This window comes from Geotrypetes seraphini, chromosome 14 (assembly GCF_902459505.1).
Source record: "Geotrypetes seraphini chromosome 14, aGeoSer1.1, whole genome shotgun sequence".
Taxonomy (NCBI): Eukaryota; Metazoa; Chordata; class Amphibia; order Gymnophiona; family Dermophiidae; genus Geotrypetes; species Geotrypetes seraphini.
Genome location: NC_047097.1, coordinates 12,834,666 through 12,856,891, shown reverse-complemented (window position 1 = coordinate 12,856,891; position 22,226 = coordinate 12,834,666). Strand labels below are relative to the sequence as shown.

Sequence of the window (22,226 nt, the reverse complement as noted above, 5' to 3'; positions counted from 1 at the left end):
TCATTCAAAAAGGCTTCCAAGCTTCAAAGATAACATCAGTAAGGCAGCAGCGGCACTGGAAAAATGGTGAGTCCCTTATCCACCAATTTTGATAGCCATGGCTGGTTTGTTACAGGTCTATAGTTTGTAAGATTCGCAAAATCTTTATTCTTCAAAGGGGGTTTGATAACTGAATATTTCCATTCCTTCAGAACCTGCCCTAACTTCAATGAATAAGGTTCATTGAATGAAAAAAGTTAATCCCAGACCCTCTAAACCTCTCATCAAATATATCAGGCAGTTGTCTAAAGATGAAGGTCTAGGTTTCACCCCTCTCAACATCTTCTTTACTTGGGTCTTAGTAACCAACTCACTCTTCCATTCTATCTTCTACCCCCTTCCCAAACTCATCCAAAGTTATACCATCATTCAATCCATTGTCTTTTTGCAATTTCTTTATCTTCTCCATAAAGAATCTGCAGAAATCATCACTAGATAGGGAACATTCAGTTGTTAATTCCTTCTGGATTTATTTCCCAATAGTCCATGATAAAGAATCCTTGGTGAATTTCCAGCAGATAAGATCTTTTTTGAAAACAGCTCCTTCTTTTAATATATCTTCTTCATATAAATCCTATTAATTGCATGCCAGTCCTTCCCCAATGTCGCCTCCTTTCCTTTTTCCTTCACTTTTTTCTATTTATCTTTTCTCTCTCTTTCAACTGAATAATCTCATCTGAAGGTATAAAACCTGTATTTCTTCTCTCAACTTCTGCAATTTTAAAGGGGCTACATCTTGCAAGCTACTATTCAAAATATTGTCCCATATCCTCTCCAACTCTGGAAAATCCATGTTTACAATATCAAATTTTCCCAGATTTACCTACAATTTTTGGGCTGCCCATCCCTAAATTAAGATACAGTTATTCACCACAGATGCAGAAAAGGGTGCATAAAACCAGACAGTTTAGTTCAGAGGTTGTAATGCAAGGTCTGAGGAGGAGTACAAGGTTAGCTTACTCTTCAGTTAGCGCTGCTGAGGATTGTATAACTTTCTTTTCCTTACCATGAGCATATAAGATCTACAATTTTTCTAGAATGGAAGGTGAAGAGTTGAGAGGGGAGATGTGCTGTGGTATTTGCAAAAACTGTGTATTGGTATGCATGCACACACATCTACACATATCATGAAATGCCTCTCTATACATAAACCATACCACACTGCAAAAATTGTTTGCTCAGAATAATATTCCAGCAGTGTACCTATATAGCCAAGTGTTTATGAATTACCGTTAATATTACAAACACTGTTCAAAAACGGCAATATCAACTCATTTATATTTATCAATATTCTTCTTTTCAAACTACATTTATTATTTTTTTTGTCCTCAGATTAAGCCAACCTCCAGCCACTCTATTCTTAGGCTGCTTGTTTTTCTCGTTGACATATATATATCATCATCAGACTTAAGTCAGAGTTTTTTTTAAAGTGCTCTGTATAATTCATGTGTAAAATTCATTATAAAAAAATGAATTTTATACTCAAATTAATGAAGTAAAAAAAACTTTGTACTTAGCTTCTTAAAGTTGATTTTCAATTTTTCAACTAGCTCTATGAGCCTCGGGTGGGACCTATGGGTTCAACATGTTTCGCCCGAAGGCTTTCTCAAGAACGAGTCCCCCTTTTAGTTTGCTCTGCAGCATCCTGACATTCTCTCTTCAGTAATAAATGTACTTTGAAATGACAGAATAATATTCCAGCATATGTACCTGATCTATTGAAGAGCAAGAGGAGAGTTGTAGAGATGTTGGACATGGGGTGAAAAAAGGGGCTGGGGAGAAACAGCAATGGGATGGAGGGGAGAGAGAGATGCTGCTTGGAGAGGGATAAAATGTTGAACATAGGAGAAAGGAGGGAGAGATATTGGATAAGATGATGGAGGGGAGGGAGGAAAGTGCATGGGAAGGAGAAATATTGGATAAGATGGTAGAGAGGATAAAGAGAAAAATGGTGCATTGGGGAGAGGGAGAAATATTGCATAAATGGTAGAGGGGAGGACGGGAGAGATAGTGCATGGAGAAAGAAGGAGAAATATTCATAAGATGGTGGAGGAGAGGGAGAGATGGTGCGTTGGGGGGAGAGAGATAAAATATTGGATTAGATGGTGTAGGAAAGGAAAGAAGAGATGGTGCATGGGGAGAGAGGGAAAAATATTGGATAAGATGATGGAGGGGAGGAAGGGAAAGATGAAGCATGAGGGGAGTGAAAAGAGAGATTTTGGACCCAGGGCACTAGGAAGGGAGAGAGAGAGAGAGAGAGAGAGAGAGATGTTGGGCATGGGAGCGAATAAGAGGAAGGGAGAGCTACTTAGGAGATGGAGAGAGGAGAAAAAGGAAGATGTTGAATTCAGAAGCAGATGGGAGTGATGCCAGACAATGGAAGTAAGGAAAGAGAGAAAGAATGCTGAACCAAGGGGAGAGCACAGGAGGGAAGAGAGACGGGACAAGGAAATGAAAGGCTACAAGGATAGGAAAGTGAGAAAAAGGGAGCATATACTGAGCTAGAAGAGACTCAAATCCAGTACTTGGAGATGTGCCTGCTGAATGGAAGAAAGAGCATAAAGAGAAGGTGAGGAAAGCAGAAACCAGAGATGACAAAGGTAAAAAAAAAAAAGTTTCTTTTTTCTTTAGGATAAAAAAATTGTATTGTAGATGTGTTGATAAAATTTTAATATATTTTTGACTAACTTTCGGAAACCAAAACTCCCTTCTTCAGGTCAGGACAGGATACCATAACTGCAGTATACTATATTGACCCGAGGAAGGTTTTGGCCTCTGAAAACTAACTGAAAAATGTGTTAATCCAATAAAATATTATTTTCCATCTTTTGTTTCTGTTTAACCTCTCTGAAAAAGGGCAGAATATAAATGATAGTTAAATAAAATTTTCTCTGCATATAGACCTCCTTTTACAAAACCGTGATAGCAGTTTCTAGTGCAGGGAGCTGTGCTGAATGGCCCGCGCTGCTCCAGACGCTGATTGAGTTTCTATGAGCGTCAGAAGTGGGGACCATTCAGCGTGGCTCTCCGCACTAGAAACTGCTATAGCAGTTTCATAAAAGAGGGGGTTAGTGTGCTTTATGTAGTTGAATTATGTGGTTATCATTATGTAATGTTAATAGGATTATATTGTGTGTATATGAAGAATGAATGGAAGAAATGGCATTTCAATTAGTAATATTATTATAGGGGTGTGGTCTGAGGCAGAGCTTGGGCAGGTCTGGGGTGGAACTTGGGAAAGGTCTAGGGTGGAGCTGTGTTCAGGATTATGTATTTTATGCATTTCTTGAAAATAACATACATCTGATGAAAGTTTCCAAGTTTATTTAAAATGTGATTTACTGCCTTATCAGAGGGAGGACATACAATAACAAAGACATCATAAATTAAGACAGTTGACAAATAAGACAAAAGGACATACTGAAACGAATGGAAAAAATGGAGAACTACAATATAAATAAAGGAAAGAAAGGTATAGACAAATACAAAAAGATAAGGACCTTTGAAGCCTCAAAAGTTCATGTATTTAGCTGGCCCTTTTTTTGAAAAAATTTTTTTTAGTTGAACAGCTTATTTTTTAATATTTCTATGCTGCCTCCCTGTTCAAAAGACACTCGGTTAGTTCTGGGATTGGAATCTAACACCAAGGGCCTGATTCTGGAAATGGTGCTTGCCATGGTAGGCACCTGTAAAATGGGCATGTCAAATCACTGGTAAGCACCACGTCCAGAATCGCATCTATTTTTTGTACAGACACCTCAAATGTTTTACAGGCCTAAATTTACGGTATCTGACTTGCGCATACGGAAGTGACTAAGCATGCCTACAGATGCCTAAGTCCACTTCCAGCATAAACCACGCTTACACCGGCCTTAGGCATCCATAGGCGTGCCTAGGTGCTTCTGTAGGAACGAATTAGACGCCTACATTATAGGCATCATTTGTTGTTCTTTTAAAAAAACATCTGTCACGATTGGTCTATTAAGATGGCTGTAAGATACCTACCGCTGCCTACAATCAGGACACTGTTTTGAGAATCAGGCCCCCAAAGCCTTCATTTGCAATTACTTAGCACTTTTCCCCTTTTTACATTCACTCTACAGCACCTAGTGTGGTGGATCAGGGACTATATTGCATAGTGCACTCTGGAACCTTGCATTTGAATGAATTCAGCCACCACATTATCCTTCAGCAGTGATTGAAGAGTTCTCGGTCATATTTATTTATTGGTGTTAATGAGCATTATGCACTAGACTGTCTTTATTATGTGCACTATGAGGGAGTCCTATGAATGAAAAAAACATCACTCTAGAAAACACTGTAGATCCTTTGTGAACTGTACAAGTTGATGTATATTTCCTATGTTTGTGTGATTTATAATAAAAAACAGATTGGAACTTAAAAAAAAAAAAAGAAAACACTGTAGAATAATTAAGGCCATACAAAGGGTTAAATTAAGATCAGAGGGCACCCTCTATTCACTTGATATTATTGGGTGGGATGTGATATGTTTTCATTTTTGTTCCCAGTAAATCTTTTTGAAAATACACATATAGATTTTTTTAAATAATATTTTTATCTGAGGCATAGTAATAATCTGGTCTTTATAATATATTGTAGCAACATGGATAGGGGGGCAAGACCTGGACTGGCATTGCTGACAGATCCTGCCCGGTATTAGACCCAAAGCAATGGGCTGCGAAGAGCTGCTAGTCGCTCTAGCCATCGTTCCACGGAGCAAAAACGCTCTCCTGAAAACTGCTTCATTGAACCTTTAGACCTAGATACACATATACCGTACACACAAAAAATGACTGAGAGAGGGCACTGTCCAAGGAGACAAAGGGGCGGAGCTGTGAACAATGATTGGCGTCGTCTGCAATCGGTATATAGAACCGATCCGTGAGAAATCGTACGCTGTTTGCGCAGGAAAAGACAACCACAGCGTGCTGACGTAAAGCACGTGCGTTTGAATAACACGTCCTGAGCCTATCTAGCAATTCCTCGGACACTCTATGGTTTTAGCCATCCGACTCGTCCTGTGCGTCATGGCGTAGTGTGCTTGGCTCCTCCCACTCCCTCCTGCTGTCTGGCAGCTGCCGCCTTATGTGTTCCTCGTGCGCTGGATGCCTTTAGGTGGGCGCGTGGTGACACCGGTAGTGTGAGTGAGAGAGAACAGGGGAATTAGCGCCCGCCCCGTCCTCGGCCTCTCTGTCCAACCCCCCCCAGTCATGCTTGGATCGGCACTGCTTCGCCGTGGCATCTCGGTGGGAACCAGGAGCCTGCTCCGTTGTCGTCCTCAGCCCCAACCCGCAGCAGCCTCGGGTAAGGGTCCCTTCTCCTCCCTCCTTTCTCTAAGGTTCCGTATCTTCTAGGTAGTCGGACTACACCTTGAAGCCTCGGCCTTCCTTTCCCACTGTGGCGGTTAGGTGTGCGACCTCCCGGTTCCTTTTCGCCCCCCCCCCCGCGTTTCCGGTCTCTCTGTGCCTGATCGGAGTCTCCGTGCACCGCTCTAGCCCTGGATGTCGATAGTTGGGGAGCTGGGGTTACCCAGCCCCGGTGTGCCGGAAGCGGAGGTACCCGGAGAACGCGGTGTCCTTGCAATGACCCGGCCCGGTACTCGAGGGCAGGCTTTAATTGAGGCCTAGTCGCTGCGGGGAAGGACGTGTGAGCTTTGCTTTCTAGATCGCTTTACTTGCCCTGTGTACGGCTCTCTTCCTTATTCTGCGATGCAGAGGTCATCTCCTGCCCTTTCCGTCTCGGCTTTCCCTTTTCTCGCTCTTATGTCTAGCTCCACTCTGTTTAGTGGAGCTAAGGGGAAGTCGATATATAGTATTTCTAAACAGAAATAAGGTATATTAATTTGTTTTGTAATCCTAGGCTTCCTTACTGTCCTTTCCACGCGATTTTAGAATTTGTAATTGTGGTAGAAAATGCAAGGTGAATGTATACGATTGGGGGGGGGGTAGATACGGCTTTTCCACTCTTGTCACTAGGATTAGATTTTTGGGTCCTGAACTCCAATCGTGTAAGCTGACCATCCTGAGTCTGGTCTGTGTGGTCACAGAAGGAAGGGTAGTTTTACACTCAATCTCAGCTACAAGTATGTTTTTCCGCATTTGCACATCTGTCATAAGAAACTGAAACCTGACTAGCTGTGTTTACTGTAAGTTATCTTTGGGAACCACTCGCTGCGTCCATCTATCGTGGAAGAAAGGTGACATCGGGTAGATGGTTGGGTGTCGCATGCTTGTAGGGTCTTCTAATGCTGCCTTTCCCAAATTAAAAGAAACACTGGTTTAGATGGGCTGGAGTGAGCTTTGACTGAGACTCCAGTAGACAGAACCTAAGCATACTACCAGGCAAAACTCGGGGTTTCTGGCCCAAAAATATCTAAGAAAAATGACCATTTAAATTAATTTATAGAGCATATATGGTTGGGCAGACTGGATGGACCATTCAGATCTTTATCTGCCATCATTTACTATGTTGCCACAAAATGAGTTTTCGCTACATCTACATTCTTAAGCTCAGCAAAAACAAGCCACCACTGTGTGAATCGCGCTATAAAACACAGGAAGTAATATACAACTCTCATTTGTACAATTTGTTATTCTCGACTTTCTTCAAGCCAATTACCCCTAAGTCTAACAAATATCAACCCAGTAACCAGTCCAAGATCCACCCCTGATCCCACCCCCATAATAGTACTAATTGTAATGCAATTTCCTCCATTAATTTTTCATATACACACAATATAATCTTATTAAAAATATATGTATATATTTTTTTAAAGAGGTCAAGGGAGATGACGTTAAAATATGCTGTGTCACCATAGACAAATATAATGCAAAATACAGACAGCAGATATAAATTCTCAAAATTGACACATTTCGATCACTAAATTGAAAATGAAATAATTTTTCCTACCTTTATCTGGTGATTTCATGAGTCTCTGGTTGTACTTCCTTCTGACTGTGCATCCAGTATTTCTTTCTTTCTGCCTTCTGCATGCTTCCCTCCTCCGGACCTCATTCCCTTCCCCAATCAACATCTCTCTCTGTCCCTCCATGAATCCAACTTTTCTTCCTCTCTCCTCCATCCCTATTGGCAACATGTTGCCCTCTCTCTCTCTCTCACTGTCCGTCTGTCTTTCTTTCTCTCATTCCCTCCCTTGCTGCAAAGAGAATGGGGAAAGAGAGAGAGATCCAAGATGCATCTCTCATACCCCAGATCATGTGCAGCATTTTTCACCACTGCCCACCATGCCACATATCTCCATCACTATGTCCAACATTCCTCCCCCTTACATCCTCTTCAGTCTTTCCCTTTGTTCTCTCTCCACCACCATATCCAACATTTCTCCCTCTCATCCTTCTTTCCCATGCATCTCTACCTCTCTGCCCAATTTTCCTCTTTCTTCCTTTCCCCATGTGTACTATTTCTTTCCCTCTCTCTCACACACTCGTGCCCAACAATTCTTCAAAGTTAGCACTTCCTTCCTCCTACCCTTCTGTGTCCCATGTTCATGATCCCCTCCCTGCCTTCCAGTCTTTGTCCCAAATTTCCCTCCTCCTTTCTCTTTGTCCCACGATCATGTCCCCTCTCTCTCTTGCTTGCTACAACGCGCTCACCATAATGAATATAGTACTACTCTGACTAGCAGAATCTTCATCAAAATGGAAGCTTCAAACGAAAACATCTCATGTTTCCATTCCCAAACGCTGTTTTATAGTCAATATTTCCTTTGTCACCATGTTTAGGATCCCTTTTACAAAGCCACTGTAGCAATTTGTTGCGGTAAATGCACCAAAACCCATAGGAATTGAATGGGCTTCATTGCATTTGCTATGACAGCCTTGCTACCGTGGCTTTCTAAAAGGAGTCCTTAGTGACTTTTATGGTGAGTGTTCTAAAATAACTCTGCAGTACTTTTAAAGATAGAATTACTCTTTTGAACAGCACAACTTTTTAAAGTTTCCATTGCTTTAACATCAACCTTGACAAGTGTTTTTATTGGGCTAACTTAAAGCATGTAGCAATGTATTTGTTATTGGCAACCAAATTTGTAGGGCTCAGCAAAGAATATTTATTTAAGCCTGTTTTTGACATGGACTGAAAAATTTACTCTCAGATTTATACAGTTACCCTTTCTGTCTGGCAAAAAAAGCAGTTGGCTTTAGAAATGGTTATTGGCTCATCATAGTACACAGTAAGATCGCTAAAGGCCCCTTTTACAAAGCTGCCCTAGCGAGTTCTGGCGCAGCAAATGTGATGCAACCCATAAAAATTGAATGGGCTGGGTCACATTTGCCCAGCGGGAATCACTACCATGGCTTTGTAAAAAGGGCTCTAAATATTGAAGGGGGAAAATGAGAGCCCAGTTCTATTAGGGAACTTCAAATATTGCAAATATCTAAAACTTCTCCTTTTCCAACATACCGTAGTTGTATTAGCTGCACGCTGCTACTCCCATGGAAAACAGGAATCTGATGAGGAATTTGACGCACGTTGGGTGACATATTTCAACAAACCAGACATTGATGCCTGGGAACTGAGGAAAGGTAAGAAAATATAGGAGATATCTGGCGAGTCCTTTGTTTCAAACAAATATAAATCCTATCAACACTGTTTCCCTTGTGGGTTTCTTTTTTTTTTTTTGTTTCTTAAACTAAAATGACTGGGGGTGGGGGGAAATGACATTTTAGGATGATTTCCCTGTGTTGTCAATATAGTGCGCACTATTGACAGTCACTGCCCCCCTGAAAATATATATATATATTATCGGTGTTCTCCCCAGAAATTTTTTCCAGCCGGGTGGCATGAAAAAGTAGCCGGGTGGGACGGGGAAATTTGGTGGTGGGGAAAATTAAGGGCTCCTTTTACTAAGCTGCAATAGCGTTTTTAGCGCGTGCAGAATTGTCGTGCTACATGGCTTGAACTAACGCCAGCTCCATGCTAGCATTAGCGTCTAGCACGTGCGGCAATTCTGCGCGAGCTAAGCGCGTGGTAAAACCGCTAGCACAGCTTAGTAAAAGGAGCCCTAAATGTGTACTATTTGTATTAGTTAATTAATATTAGTTATTTTCCAACAGTTTAGTGTCATCTGCAAATTGAATCACCTCACTCTTTGTTCCAATTTCCATATCTAATATAATAAAATGCTAGGCCGCGCATGCGCACTCAAAAGTCGTGTTCCCTGATCCGTCGCGAACATGAGTGCGCATGCGCGGCCCCAGCTGCGGCGGCAGCTTTCAAATTAAAAAAAAAAAAGTTACACAGCTGCGGCGGCCTTCCTCATCCCCGGCTCTCACTGTGCATGGTACCGGCTCCTCTCTCGAACTGTACCAGGATCGAGAGAGGAGCTGCGGCGGCGCCTTTCAAATAAAAAAAAAAGTTACCGCGGCGGAATGAGTGCGCATGCGCGCTAGACAAGCTTCCCTGCTTTCCACCTCACAATACTGAAGTTTCTTTAGACGCGGACGATTGCCTCCACAAGCCTGCTCCCAGCCAGCTGACGATCGCCTCCACAAGCCGGGACTGGGGCACAAAGAGAGCCTCCTTCCCCCCCCCCCCCGGAACGAACCAAAAAACTGACCTCGCCGCCCGGGACCCGAGTCCTTTGCAACCCCCCCCTTCCCTTCCCGCGGGCCCGACTGGCGATTTAAGCAGCGTGTGCAGCAGTCTTCACACGCTGCTTCGGGCCCTTCTATTGCCCTGATTTGCTCTGCCGCGTCTCTGATGATGTCATCAGGGACGTGCCAGAGTAAATCAGGGCAGTAGAAGGACCCAAAGCAACGTGTGAAGACTGCTGCACACGCTGCTGGAATCACCAGCTTTGTAGTCGGGACCGCGGGAAGGGAAAGGGGGGTAGAGGAAATGCTATTGCTGCTGCACAGGGCACCCGTTAATGTAATGGACTTGCTTTCGGGAGGGGGTAAAGAGACAGAAGGGGGCCACGGAGAGACAGTCAGGCATGGAACAACAGACAAATACAGGTAGGCAGGGGGCCAGGGAGAAAGACAGAGAGACATACAGAAAGACAGGGGGCCAGGGAGAGAGACAGACATAAAGAAAGACAAACAGACAGGGGGCCAGAGAGACAACAGATAAATACAGATAGGCAGGCGGGGCCAGGGAGAAAGACAGAGAGACATACAGAAAGAAAGACAGGGGGCCAGGGAGACAGATAGAATAAACACAGACAGACAGCAGAGAAAGAGAGAAAGAAACCTCCCCCCCAGACAAACACTAGCCAAGGATAGAGAGAGAGAAAGAAAGAATGACAGACAGGGGGTCAGAGAGACAGACAGAAAGACAGACAAACAGACAGACATCTATTCTAGCACCTGTTAATTTAACGGGCTTAAAGACTAGTTATTTATAAAAAGTTAAATAGCACTGGTCCCAGTACAGATCCCTGCGTCACTCCACTGTTCACTCTCTTCCATTGAGAAAAATGACCATTTAACCCTACCCTCAGTTTTCTATCCGATAACCAATTCCTAATCCACAACTGAAATTTGCCACCTATCCCATGACTCTAATTTTCTCAGAAGCCTCTCATGAGGGAGTTTATCAAACGCTTTCTGAAATCTAGATTAGAGGTCTGCACGGGAATGGGGATCGCGGGAATCCTGCGGGTCCCGCGGGAACCCCCCTCTGGCCCACGGGACTCCCACGGGGACCCCCCCCTCTAGCCAACGGGACTCCCACGGGGATGGAAGGCTTTGGAAGCAGGGCTCATCCATATAATATAATGGACACGTCAGCCTTGGTAAAAGAGGGGGTTTATAAGTTAATTACTTGAACAGAAAACAAAAAAAGGATTCCACCAAAGAGATTCCACAAGGAAATCAGCAACGCAAACACAAAAGAAACTGTGGAATTGGTGATCCTGTCAGAAGTAATTGCTGCTTTTTATGGGGACGGGCGGGGATGGAGGTAATTCCTTGCGGGGATGGGTGGGGACGGAGAGGATCCTGGTGGGGACGGGTAGGGACGGAGAGGATTCTGGCGGGGATGGGTGGGATTTCTGTCCCCGCGCAACTCTCTAATCTAGATACACTACATCAACTGACTCACCTTTATCCACATGTTTATTCACACCTTCAAAGAAGTCAAGCAAATTGGTGAGCCAAGATCTCTCTCAGTTGACTCTGTGAGGGCTCGTTCTACTAGAGCAGTGATTCCCAACCCTGTCCTGGAGGAACACCAGGCCAATCGGGTTTTCAGGCTAGCCCTAATGAATATGCATGAGAGAGATTTGCATGGAAGTGATAGGCATGCAAATTTGCTTCAGGAATATTCATTAGGGCTAGCCTGAAAACCCAATTGGCCTGGTGTTCCTCCAGGACAGGGTTGGGAACCACTGTACTAGAGGCATCTCCTTTTCTTGGACAGAATCGTCGGTGATCTCTTTGGAGGAGATTTGCAGGGCTGGTCCTCCTTGCATACTTTTACCAAGTTTTACAGGATCAATGTGGCAGCCAAGCAGGATGCTGCTTTTAGTTCCCCCATTTTGGTAGCAGGCTCATCAGTCCTACCCTGATTGTACAAGACTGCTCCATTATGTCTCACTTGTCCAGCAAAAGAGCAGGATTGTACAAGAACGAAAGATTAAGTTTTTACCTTTGCTAATCTTCTGTCTTGTGAACCCACCCTCTATTCCTGGAACCCACCCAGTGAGTTGCTGATTCGCCGATTGTCTTCCTTGATAAGTACTGGTAAACTGGACTTATGTTTTTTTGACCAGCCTTTCTAAGAATACCATTCAAATATGTTAAGCACTTTGTTTTTGGGGTCCCTAACTGGGGTGCCCCCTCTATGGCGCAGGCTCTCTCTCCTTATAGCACAGTTTCTTTCAGGTTTATACTTTTTAATAACCTGTTTCAATTGTTTATGATTATTATGACTTTTCATGTTATGAGCAAATTAGACTTATTTGTCAGGGAGTGTCCCCATATCCCTCCCTTTTGTCTATGTCCTCTACATGTGTCACTGTCTGCTTTTGCATGAACTGGAGTCCTGAGGGCAGTCCTGAGATGAAGGGAGGGTCTGAAAAATGATGTAAATGAGGCTTCCTACAAGCAGTCTCACGACATGGGATGCATAACCCACTTGTCCAGGAATAGTGTGAATTAAAAAAAAGGAAAGTTAGCAAAGGTAAGAGCCTAATCTTTCATTATGTAAGGTTGAAATCTTTTGGTGGCCCTCAAAGCTTTCTTGTATTCACACTTCAGCCCTTTAGATATAAAAGGTTGGAGACCAGTGCTGTACTGCCTTCTGCTGCTATGGCTGCTGTATATGACGCAGCAGAGTAAATTCAGTGTACTCCAATATTGTCATAAGTAAGTACTGAAGCAGAGCCTGCTGAGTGATGTGCTCTACCAGCAGAATGTAAGCAAGTCTTCCTGAGAATGTCTTTCATTCAAGAAAATAGAGAATTATTGGGAACTTTGTTTTAGCAGCATGAGGATATTTTGCTTAGATGTAAACGGATTATGAATATGAAAGTAATAATAAAATTATTTGTTCAGTAATGTTTTTAAAAGGACTGAAGTATCACTTGTGATATATGTGCCACCTTATTTAAGTTTTATTTTTTTAAGCACTTCATTAATTCATTTTTTTTCTTACCACTGATAGGCATGAACACACTGATTGGTTATGATCTGGTTCCGGAACCAAAAATCATTGATGCAGCATTGAGGGCATGCCGACGGTTAAATGACTTAGCCAGTGCTATCCGCATTTTAGAAGCGATAAAGGTAAGTGAAGTCACTTATGGTTACCATATTTATATGTGACCACTTAAAAATGTATTTTACATATAAGGTACTTTAGGTTAAAAACAACTTTTCTTGACATTTTCCCCCATTTGCTGTCCCGTTCTGATTAATCATTCATGTAGACCTCTTGTTGCCTACTAATGTGCATTGGCAAAAGAATTGTCAAATTTCAATGCTGTTACAGTCACTGGCAACAGCTTAGAGAAGTCTCAAGCAGCATAACAATTCTTAACCTTGCAAAGCTTTTGTCTGTAAAATTTAAATTTTTATTTGTTGAATATTACATATAAGAAGGGGGGTGCACATCAACTTATTCTACTGCTTTGTGTAATGTTTGTAATTACTCCTAGTGGAATTTTGTGCTACTGTGCAATGCAGAATTTGAACAGAATTCCCCAGGGACACATAAGTTACCTGAGATCTGTGCAGAATTTGGTATCGGGCCGCACTGCTATTTTCCCTCTACCATGGTCCTGCCTTCGATGATGTCACTTCCTCTTTCTTTGGCAGGACTGTGGTAGAGGGAAGCCTGCAGAGCCGGTGACAGGCTGCCTTTGACTGGAATTGGCATCGCTGAGGTAGTGGACAATGGGGAGAGAGTGAGAGATGCTGGCTGGGGTGGGGAAGGGGATGAGAGATGCTGGCTGGGGTGGGGAAGGGGGTGAGAGATGCTGGCTGGGGTGGGAAAGGGGGTGAGAGATGCTGGCTGGGGTGGGAAAGGGGGTGAGAGATGCTGGCTGGGGTGGGAAAGGGGGTGAGAGATGCTGGCTGGGGTGGGAAAGGGGGTGAGAGATGCTGGCTGGGGTGGGAAAGGGGGTGAGAGATGCTGGCTGGGGTGGGAAAGGGGGTGAGAGATGCTGGCTGGGGTGGGAAAGGGGGTGAGAGATGCTGGCTGGGGTGGGAAAGGGGGCGAGAGGTGCTGGCTGGGGTGGGAAAGGGGGCGAGAGGTGCTGGCTGGGGTGGGAAAGGGGGCGAGAGGTGCTGGCTGGGGGGGAGAAGGGGGCGAGAGGTGCTGGCTGGGGGGGAGAAGGGGGTGAGAGGTGCTGGCTGGGGGGGAGAAGGGGGTGAGAGGTGCTGGCTGGGGGGGAGAAGGGGATGAGAGGTGCTGGCTGGGGGGGATAAGGGGATGAGAGGTGCTGGCTGGGGGGGAGAAGGGGGTGAGAGGTGCTGGCTGGGGGGGAGAAGGGGGTGAGAGATGCTGGCTGGGGGGGAGAAGGGGGTGAGAGATGCTGGCTGGGGAGAGAAGGGGGTGAGAGATGCTGGCTGGGGGGAGAAGGGGGTGAGGTGCTGGCTGGGGGGGAGAAGGGGGTGAGGTGCTGGCTGGGGGGGAGAAGGGGGTGAGAGGTGCTGGCTGGGGGGAGAAGGGGATGAGAGGTGCTGGCTGGCGGGGAGAAGGGGATGAGAGGTGCTGGCTGGGGGGGAGAAGGGGGTGAGAGATGCTGGCTGGGGGGAGAAGGGGGTGAGAGATGCTGGCTGGGGGGAGAAGGGGGTGAGAGGTGCTGGCTGGGGGGGAGAAGGGGATGAGAGGTGCTGGCTGGGGGGGAGAAGGGGGTGAGAGGTGCTGGCTGGGGGGGAGAAGGGGGTGAGAGATGCTGGCTGGGGAGAGAAGGGGGTGAGAGATGCTGGCTGGGGGGGAGAAGGGGGTGAGAGGTGCTGGCTGGGGGGAGAAGGGGATGAGAGGTGCTGGCTGGGGGGAGAAGGGGATGAGAGGTGCTGGCTGGCGGGGAGAAGGGGATGAGAGGTGCTGGCTGGGGGGGAGAAGGGGGTGAGAGATGCTGGCTGGGGGGAGAAGGGGGTGAGAGATGCTGGCTGGGGGGAGAAGGGGGTGAGAGGTGCTGGCTGGGGGGGAGAAGGGGGTGAGAGATGCTGGCTGGGGGTGGGGAAGGGTGTGAGAAAGAGACATCTGCTTTTTTAACTAGAATGGCTTCTAAAACTGGTCTGTTTTGCTTGTGATTTGATGTTACTAGAATTCACCACTTTTTTGAAAGTTGACCTTGAATTTCAGTAGGAAGGGTCTAAAGTGTGAATTATGTCTACTTCCTTCTTTTGAGGTTGTAATCTATTTTATTAAACCAGAAACACAGTACATTGCATAATCAAGTGTGATAGCAGGACAATCTACAGTTCACTCAAACATAAAAATCCTTCCACCCCCATTTCCCCCCTCTAACATTAACAACTCATCCTCTGTCGAAAAACATCAATGTAAGTCGTGATGTTAGGTACAATGCTACAAATAGGCAAAATATACATTGGCAGATTAACAGAGACAACAGTAAACTAATTGAATCAGCTCAATACTATAAAGACCAGGGGCATCATCAAAGAAAACAAGCCTAGTACAATTCCCCCTCCCCCACCACACACATATGCTTTCCTCTTTTTAAAAGTGACTTTGTGTTCCTTTAATGCAGGACAAAGCGGGACCCCACAAGGAAATCTACCCTTATGTTATCCAGGAACTTAGACCAACTTTGGATGAACTAGGAATCTCCACTCCAGAGGAATTAGGCCTGGACAAAGCATAACATTGTGGGTAAGAAGACTTTCTTTGTCAAACCATATTGTTCATTTGTTGGAGCATAACTTTTACACAGTAATGTTCATCACCCCCATACAGATTTTATCTTTGGGAACCCCAATCTTGAGTGAAATCATGTGTTTTGATGTCTTCTATACTATACATTATTTAAACTTTATATTCTGTGGAGAGTGATCACATGATGCAAGTTGTTCAACATTTAACCAAGACTTCAGGAAGACAGTTCTATAAACCTTAGAAAGCTTATATCCCATATTACTTCTTTCAAGTTGTGAAAGTTGAAATGAGGTAGAATGTTTGTTCTACTTTTCTTATATATTTTTGCCAAATCTAGATATGGGGAAAACTTGTAATCTTAAATTGAGACAACACATTCTAATATATTTCCATTAGGGCTGCACATTTAACACACATTAAAAATTTTAAGTCAATTAATGGCTTAAGGGTACCCCATCTCTGTATTCTGCATTGCCCCATCTGGCTCCTGTTTTCTTCCCCTTCAGTTGGCTCGCTCATTTTATGTGGTCTTCTGCTCCCGTCAGTCTTCATGAGGTTGTAGTGTCAAAAAACAAAGCAGACGACAGGCACAGGGATGTTTCCCCATGCATGCTACTGTTGCTATGTTGGAACCAGAAACATGAAGTTACATGACTTCAACCTGGGGCCCTTGGTGCCTAGCCCTAACTTCTGCACTACTCAAATCTGCATGCTGCACTTTTAAGAATGTCCATAATACCAGAACCTGTCATAAGAGCTTGGAATCCCTTGCGGGTTTCACATTCAGGGAAGAGGACAGCGACCATTGGGGGATTAAGGAGGTGGCATGCCTTAACCCCTCTAGTGGACAGCTACTCAATTGGAGCACCTTGCTGTATCGTGGATGTGCCAAATACCAGGTCTAAATACAGACCTCCGTGTTTTTAGACTTGGACATATTCTCTTTCTGTAATCAGAATTGAATATCTGTATTTTGGTCCAAAACTTGCCCAAACCATGCCCCCTTTCCATATGGATATACTGCAGTGTTAGACATTCGTTCATGAGCAACAGGGGAAGGTAGACAGATGCCGAGGTGGAAAGACCTCAAATGCAGGCATGAGGGAAGGAGGTGGTAATTTCAGGCAGCCCCAGACATTTTGCATGGCTCGCTCAATGGTAGCTATTCCCCTGGCTATGGGTGTTCTTGGTTTGAAGTTAAATTGCAAAAGGTCTAATTATGTAAAACATTTTATAGTTCAGAGTCAGGTTAAAAGTTTCTGTTTACTAAAGAGCAGTAAGATTTTGCAGTTCCTATGTTTAATTGCCAGAATTAATATACAGTAACTGCAAAACCTTTGTGTTAACTGTTTTGGTGTTCTCAATAGTTTCCAATTCTGCAAACATATAAAGTATGCAAGTAATGCACATTAAATTCTGTCTGTTCAGGTGACATTAACTGTACCACATTATCTTATTGTAGTGGTAACCACCTCCCTGTTACCTGGAAGATATAGTTTGTCCATTCTTTTCTCTGTTCTCTACTAGCTGTTAACACTGTAAATAATGCACGTAAACTGTTGGCACATGTTGGTTGTCATTTTTAATAGCTTAACACAGTTTTAGTAAAGGGGACCCCTAAGGAAATAGTTTATACTTAACATGTACTATCTAGTGCTTGTAGATGCTTGCAGATACTGTCCTTCACGTCATCTTTCCCTGCATCTCATGTAATTATGGATATCTACAACTTCTGTTATATCCGTTCCAGTAGGTGTTCAATCCCTTCCCACAATCCGGAAGTAAATCCAAACACTTTTCTTAGCATATGCTCCTCTTACCTTAGAGAGTGAGTTAGAGCCCCCTACAGTTTCGATTTCTGCAAGCAATCCATGCAGAAGTCTCTTGAATTGCTCTGCTTCTTTTTTGCTTAAAAGTTTTTGTTTCTTTTGGGCTTCAGTGCCTTGAGACCCCTTTCAGGTGGTTCCCTATCAGAGGAAAGGACGCATTCCCGTGAGTACGGACTGGATCTGTGGAGCTAGACTGCCGTACGCCACCATTTTTTGACTCGGGGTCCATTCCCCTGGGAGTTCACTTGCCTGCTGACCTTGGCAGGGTTGTTTAAGTACAGGCTGTATGCATCCTGAGTGAACATTCCCTGAGTTTCAGGGTGCAGGATGCATTTCCTGCCCTCATTTGCGTGGGGAGGATCTGTGGGGTTGGAGGTTACTTTCGGTGTCCGGCCGACTGGCAGTCCGAAGATCTTAAAGTCTGGTCAATTTGGAGCTATTCTGAGGCAAAAAATCATTTTCTCCATTCAGCTGCTGAGTGAAAAAGTTGACAGGCAAGGTACTTCAGTGACTGTGAGTAACCCCCCCATTATTTCCTATGGGAACTTCGGGAGTGGTTTGTAAAATGTGTTTAAACTCGTTTTTCACAGTTTCTGAGGATAAGGTTCAGGTCTCCATCTTTCCAGACCCCAAATTTCCATTTTATTTATTTCTGGATTTTATTTTTGCCGTTTTTGGTGCAAATTTGCTGGCGGTGGCCATCTTGATCGGACCCAAATCATTGGATGCAGCGTCTGTTTCTTCTAAACCAGTTTTGCCAGTGGCGGAGGTCCCTTTTCAGGATCCCTCTTGTCCGGCTATGGCTGAGCTCGATTGCATTGTGCCATATGGATATATGCCACTTTTGACTCCTAACACTGCTTTTATTTTGGATCCGGCTGGTACCCTTGTTGGGACTGGTCAACACGGTCGCCCTGAGAGTTCAGATTTGGATGAAGACCCCTCTACAGCAGGTCTTTTTAACATGGCTTTGTCCATCATTTTATTGCTGGGGTTCTGCATGAGGGAAAAAAAATCCTCTTCCTCCCAATCCTATCCACAGTTTCTTGGCTGGTTAAAAGACAATAGGATACCCAGGCTGCTCTCTCCAGCTATGTCTAAACTTTCTCTGCTGGCTCCTGCTTTTCAGCAGTTTTAAGCACCTTAAGGTAGATTCCGTCGTGACGCAGAATACCCGGTATATTGACCGCCTTAGTGTTGGAGTAGTAGTATTTAAGGCCTCCAGGATTGCACAGTGTAGATTTTATTTATTTAAAAAACAAAAAACAAACAAATAACAACAAAACCCTTTTGAAGTGGCTTCTTCAGGTTGCCCTCTGTGAAAGTTGAGGTCTGTCCTAGCTAGTGCTGGACAGTGTGGATTATGTGGCGGATGCCCTTTCTGATCTCATTCGAGTTCTTACCGCTTATGTGGTGTCTGTATGCCGGCCTCTTTGGTTCTTGTCTTGGGCTGGGGATACTGCCTCCAGGGCCACTTTAAGCAGACTTCCTTTCAAGGGTCAGCTTCTTTTTGGGACAGGTATAGATGACCTTGGGGCTGGTGTTGCTGATTGCCACCCTAAGTGTCTCCCTGTACACAAGTCTCGCTGGACTTTGGGAGGGGACAGTAGTAATTTTTGTCCCTCATGCCATTTTCGTCAGAGATCCTCGGGCTCCTCCTCCCAGAAATATTCCCAGGGATATGGTCCCCGTGACAACTCTTCCATTCCAGCCATCCTCAGACATCCAGATCCCGGGCAGCTGCTGCTCCTAAACAGCCCTCCAGAGGGCAGCCTTGCTCAGTTTATTCAGAATAGACTCGCCTGTCCTCGGATAAATAAGTGCTGGACAGCATTCAGGAGGGGCACAAGATTGCTTTCTTTTGCCTGCCTCGGACTTGTTTCTGGACTCGCCGGCAGGTCAGCTGGACAAGGAGTGAAGGGTCTGTGCTACTTTGCAGCGTCTCTTAGACATTCAAGCACTAGAACCCATTCCTGAACACAAAGGGCTTCGGCAGATACTCTTTATACTTCATCATGGCAAAGCACAGCTCAGAGGACTGGAGGCCCATTCTGGATCGCAAGTCGGTCACTCACTTCCTATGGATTTCTTATTTCCGAATGGAAGCTGTGCAACAGTCATTGCTGCTATCCTGGGGAGTTCTAGCATCCTTAGATTACATGGAGGCTTTCCTTCATATTCTAATATTTCTGGAGCATCGCAAATTTCTGTGTTTCCATGTTCTGCAACAGCATTTCCAGGTCACAGCTCTTCCTTTTGAGCTGACAGCTCCTTGCACGTTCACCAAGGTGATGGTTCTTGTAGTGGTTTTTCTCCGCAGGCAGGGTGTCCAGGTCCATCCTTTTTTGGACAACTGGTTGATCCGGGCTCTGTTTCGACACAAGTGCGCCTGTACGATGGAGATGGTAGTCCAACCCATAGTTGGGGTTGGATTGTCAACTTCAAACAGAGAAAGACAAACTGTGGAAAACAGAATGTTCTTAATGTTCTTGACTTTCCTTTTATTTCTTCAAATATGTTTTCAAATAAAATAAACCTTGTCCACATGGATCATACACTGAGGTAAAACCTTACTTTTTACAATTTCAAACAGACAGTTGACACCATCTAAGATCTTGGAGTATCTGGGCCTTCTTTTTGATACCTGATGGGGTAGTGTGTTTCTTCCCGAGCCGCACAGTCCGATACTTCAGTGGCAGATCATAGATGTCCTGAACCTTCCAGCTCCCATGCCCTGACATTATCTGCAGGTGCTACTCTTCTGGATTTGACGATCAAGACTTGTCTTTCTGGTTGCCATTGTCTCGGCAATGGATATTTGGAGCTTCTGGCTCTTTCCTGCAGGGAATCCTTTCTCTGTATTATGGATGCAGGAGGAACTTTCCATACTGTACCTTCCTTTCTATCAGGAGGTTCATTTGCCTGCATTTTCATTCTACAGGATTGGAGCGAAAGGATCAGATCGTTAGCTGTCAGGAGAGTTTTGCTCCACTATTTGGAGAGGACTATTTCCGGCTGTCTGATCACCTCTTCATCCTGACTGCTGCGCCTTGCCATGGTCGTCCGGTGTCCAAGTCCTCAGTTGTTTGATGGATTCACATGCCCATTTCCGCAACTTTCATCGCCTATGGCAAGCAGCTGCCAGTTTCTCAAGGCTCACTCAACTTGCTGCGTCATGGGTGGCATATCGCATGATTCATCCAGATGAACTTTACAGGGCAACTACTTGGTCCTCTCTTCATACCTTTACCCGGTTTTACCGGGTGGATGTGGTGGCTCGCTCTGATGCTGCTTTTGGCACCTTGGTGTTGAGGGCAGGTTCTTGCTTTGGCACGTCATCTAGCGTATGGAATCCGGAAGGGACATAACAGAATGGAAGATTAGGTTTTTATCTTCAATAATCTTCTTTCTGTTAGGCCCTGTAGGATTCCATACAATCCACCCTCTCTGTGTTTGCTCAGTTGTGTAGAATAGCCTGCTTCTTTCTGCCTCAGTTATTCTTGCAGGCTTGAAGACTTTCCAGCCAATTGACGGATCCTATGGTGTGTTTTCCTCTTCTGTGAGTATGCTTAACTGAAGGATGTCTCCTGTGGGTGCTTGTTGGCACACCACAGGTTAGTTCTACATTGTTCCTCAATGCCTTTTCTGTATTGCATTTTGCCTGCTTGTTACTTTTTATATTTTGCAGAGCTGCTCTTAACAGAAATTGTTTGTTGCTGGGGAGGTTCCCCCATGCCCCCTTATTTGTCCTGGATTGATTCCAGTATGGTTGCTTGGCTTTGGGACTGAATTGTAGGGGGCTCTAACTCACTTTCCAAGGTAGGAGGAGTATAAAAACAAGACTGTGGATATAGATGTTCTGAAAGATGATTTATTATTCGCTCTTTGCAATAAAACCATTAAAATACAAATATTAGTCCAACCGGACCCTAAATGGTCTGTGTTTCAGCGAACCCGCCTTCTTCAGGGGTCCATTGTCTAGCCTTGCATTGCCCCAGTGGTAATTTTCGGGGGGGATTGAGGAGGAGGTAACATATTGACATATGCTCAGAAAAGTGTTTGCATTTCTGCAACTCCTGGATTGCGGGAAGGGATTGAATAACTAGCATAAGAAATCCTACAGGGACTAACAAAGAAGATTATCAAAGGTAGAAACCTAATCTTTAATTCACTGCATGTAGGACAGCAGAAAGGGAAACAATAGGACATATAAATACTTGAATGAAGGGTAAATTGCATTTCTCTTAATTTGTAGATGAGACCATCTCAAGGATTTTATTGTTGATGCTACTTGATTGTACACAGCCTCCAGAAGATGCAAGGATGTTAAACTATTACCTTATTTGAATATAAAACATTTTCTTTATTGACTCTTAATGTATGTAATATTTCGCTGAGCCTAATAAAGAGAAAATGTTTGAACCAAGCTTTTGTGCTAAGTGCCTTCAAGAAAAGGGAGCAGCTGGGCAGATGGAGCCACTATATTTAGTGCACAAATGAATCAATGATTAAACTGTGTTTCCTATACCTTGCTGTTCAGTTATGCATCTCAGGGCAAAGGAGTGTATAAATGTGGGACATTTAGTTAGAGGCTAGGATATTGGGGGGGGGGGGGAAAGGAATTTCTGGTTTTGTTTTTTGTAAAGAAACTACGAGAAAGCCTTAAATTTCTGCATATTTATTTTAATTTTAAAACACTTTTATCCCGCATATCCAAACAATGTATGTGGGTTACAAAAGTACATGCACAGATCAACAAACAAACATAAAACAGCACAATTTCTTTAAAAATTGTTAAAATCATATTTAAAAGAGCAAAAAACTAATGATTAAACAGCTCAATTGAACAGATCTCCACTTCCAAAAGCTTCCTGAAAAAAATAAACTTTCAACAATTTACAAAAGGACAATGGCACCGGAATCTGATGAATATTAGTAAGTAAAGCATTCCACATACATGGTACTGCAACACTAAAAATTGTCGAATATATTGAAGGCTTGGCAACAGACTTCAATGAAGGAGTTCCC

The 22,226-nt window shown here is 44.2% G+C and overlaps 1 protein-coding gene across 2 annotated transcripts; it reads left to right on the top strand.

Annotated features, from left to right (window-relative positions):
* Positions 1-5,028: 5,028 nt before the first annotated feature.
* Positions 5,029-21,624, top strand: LOC117348512 (cytochrome c oxidase subunit 5A, mitochondrial). 2 transcript variants are annotated; one of them, XM_033920728.1, is made up of 5 exons: positions 5,029-5,175; positions 8,487-8,603; positions 12,688-12,809; positions 15,245-15,366; positions 21,454-21,624. In XM_033920728.1, exons 1-4 carry the CDS (start codon positions 5,166-5,168, stop codon positions 15,356-15,358), a joined length of 363 nt encoding a protein of 120 aa, XP_033776619.1. In that variant the 5' UTR covers positions 5,029-5,165; the 3' UTR covers positions 15,359-15,366; positions 21,454-21,624. The 2 variants fall into 2 exon arrangements, with proteins under 2 accessions (XP_033776619.1, XP_033776618.1); XM_033920727.1 differs by having other exon boundaries at positions 5,048-5,364.
* The last annotated feature ends 602 nt before the right edge of the window (positions 21,625-22,226 follow it).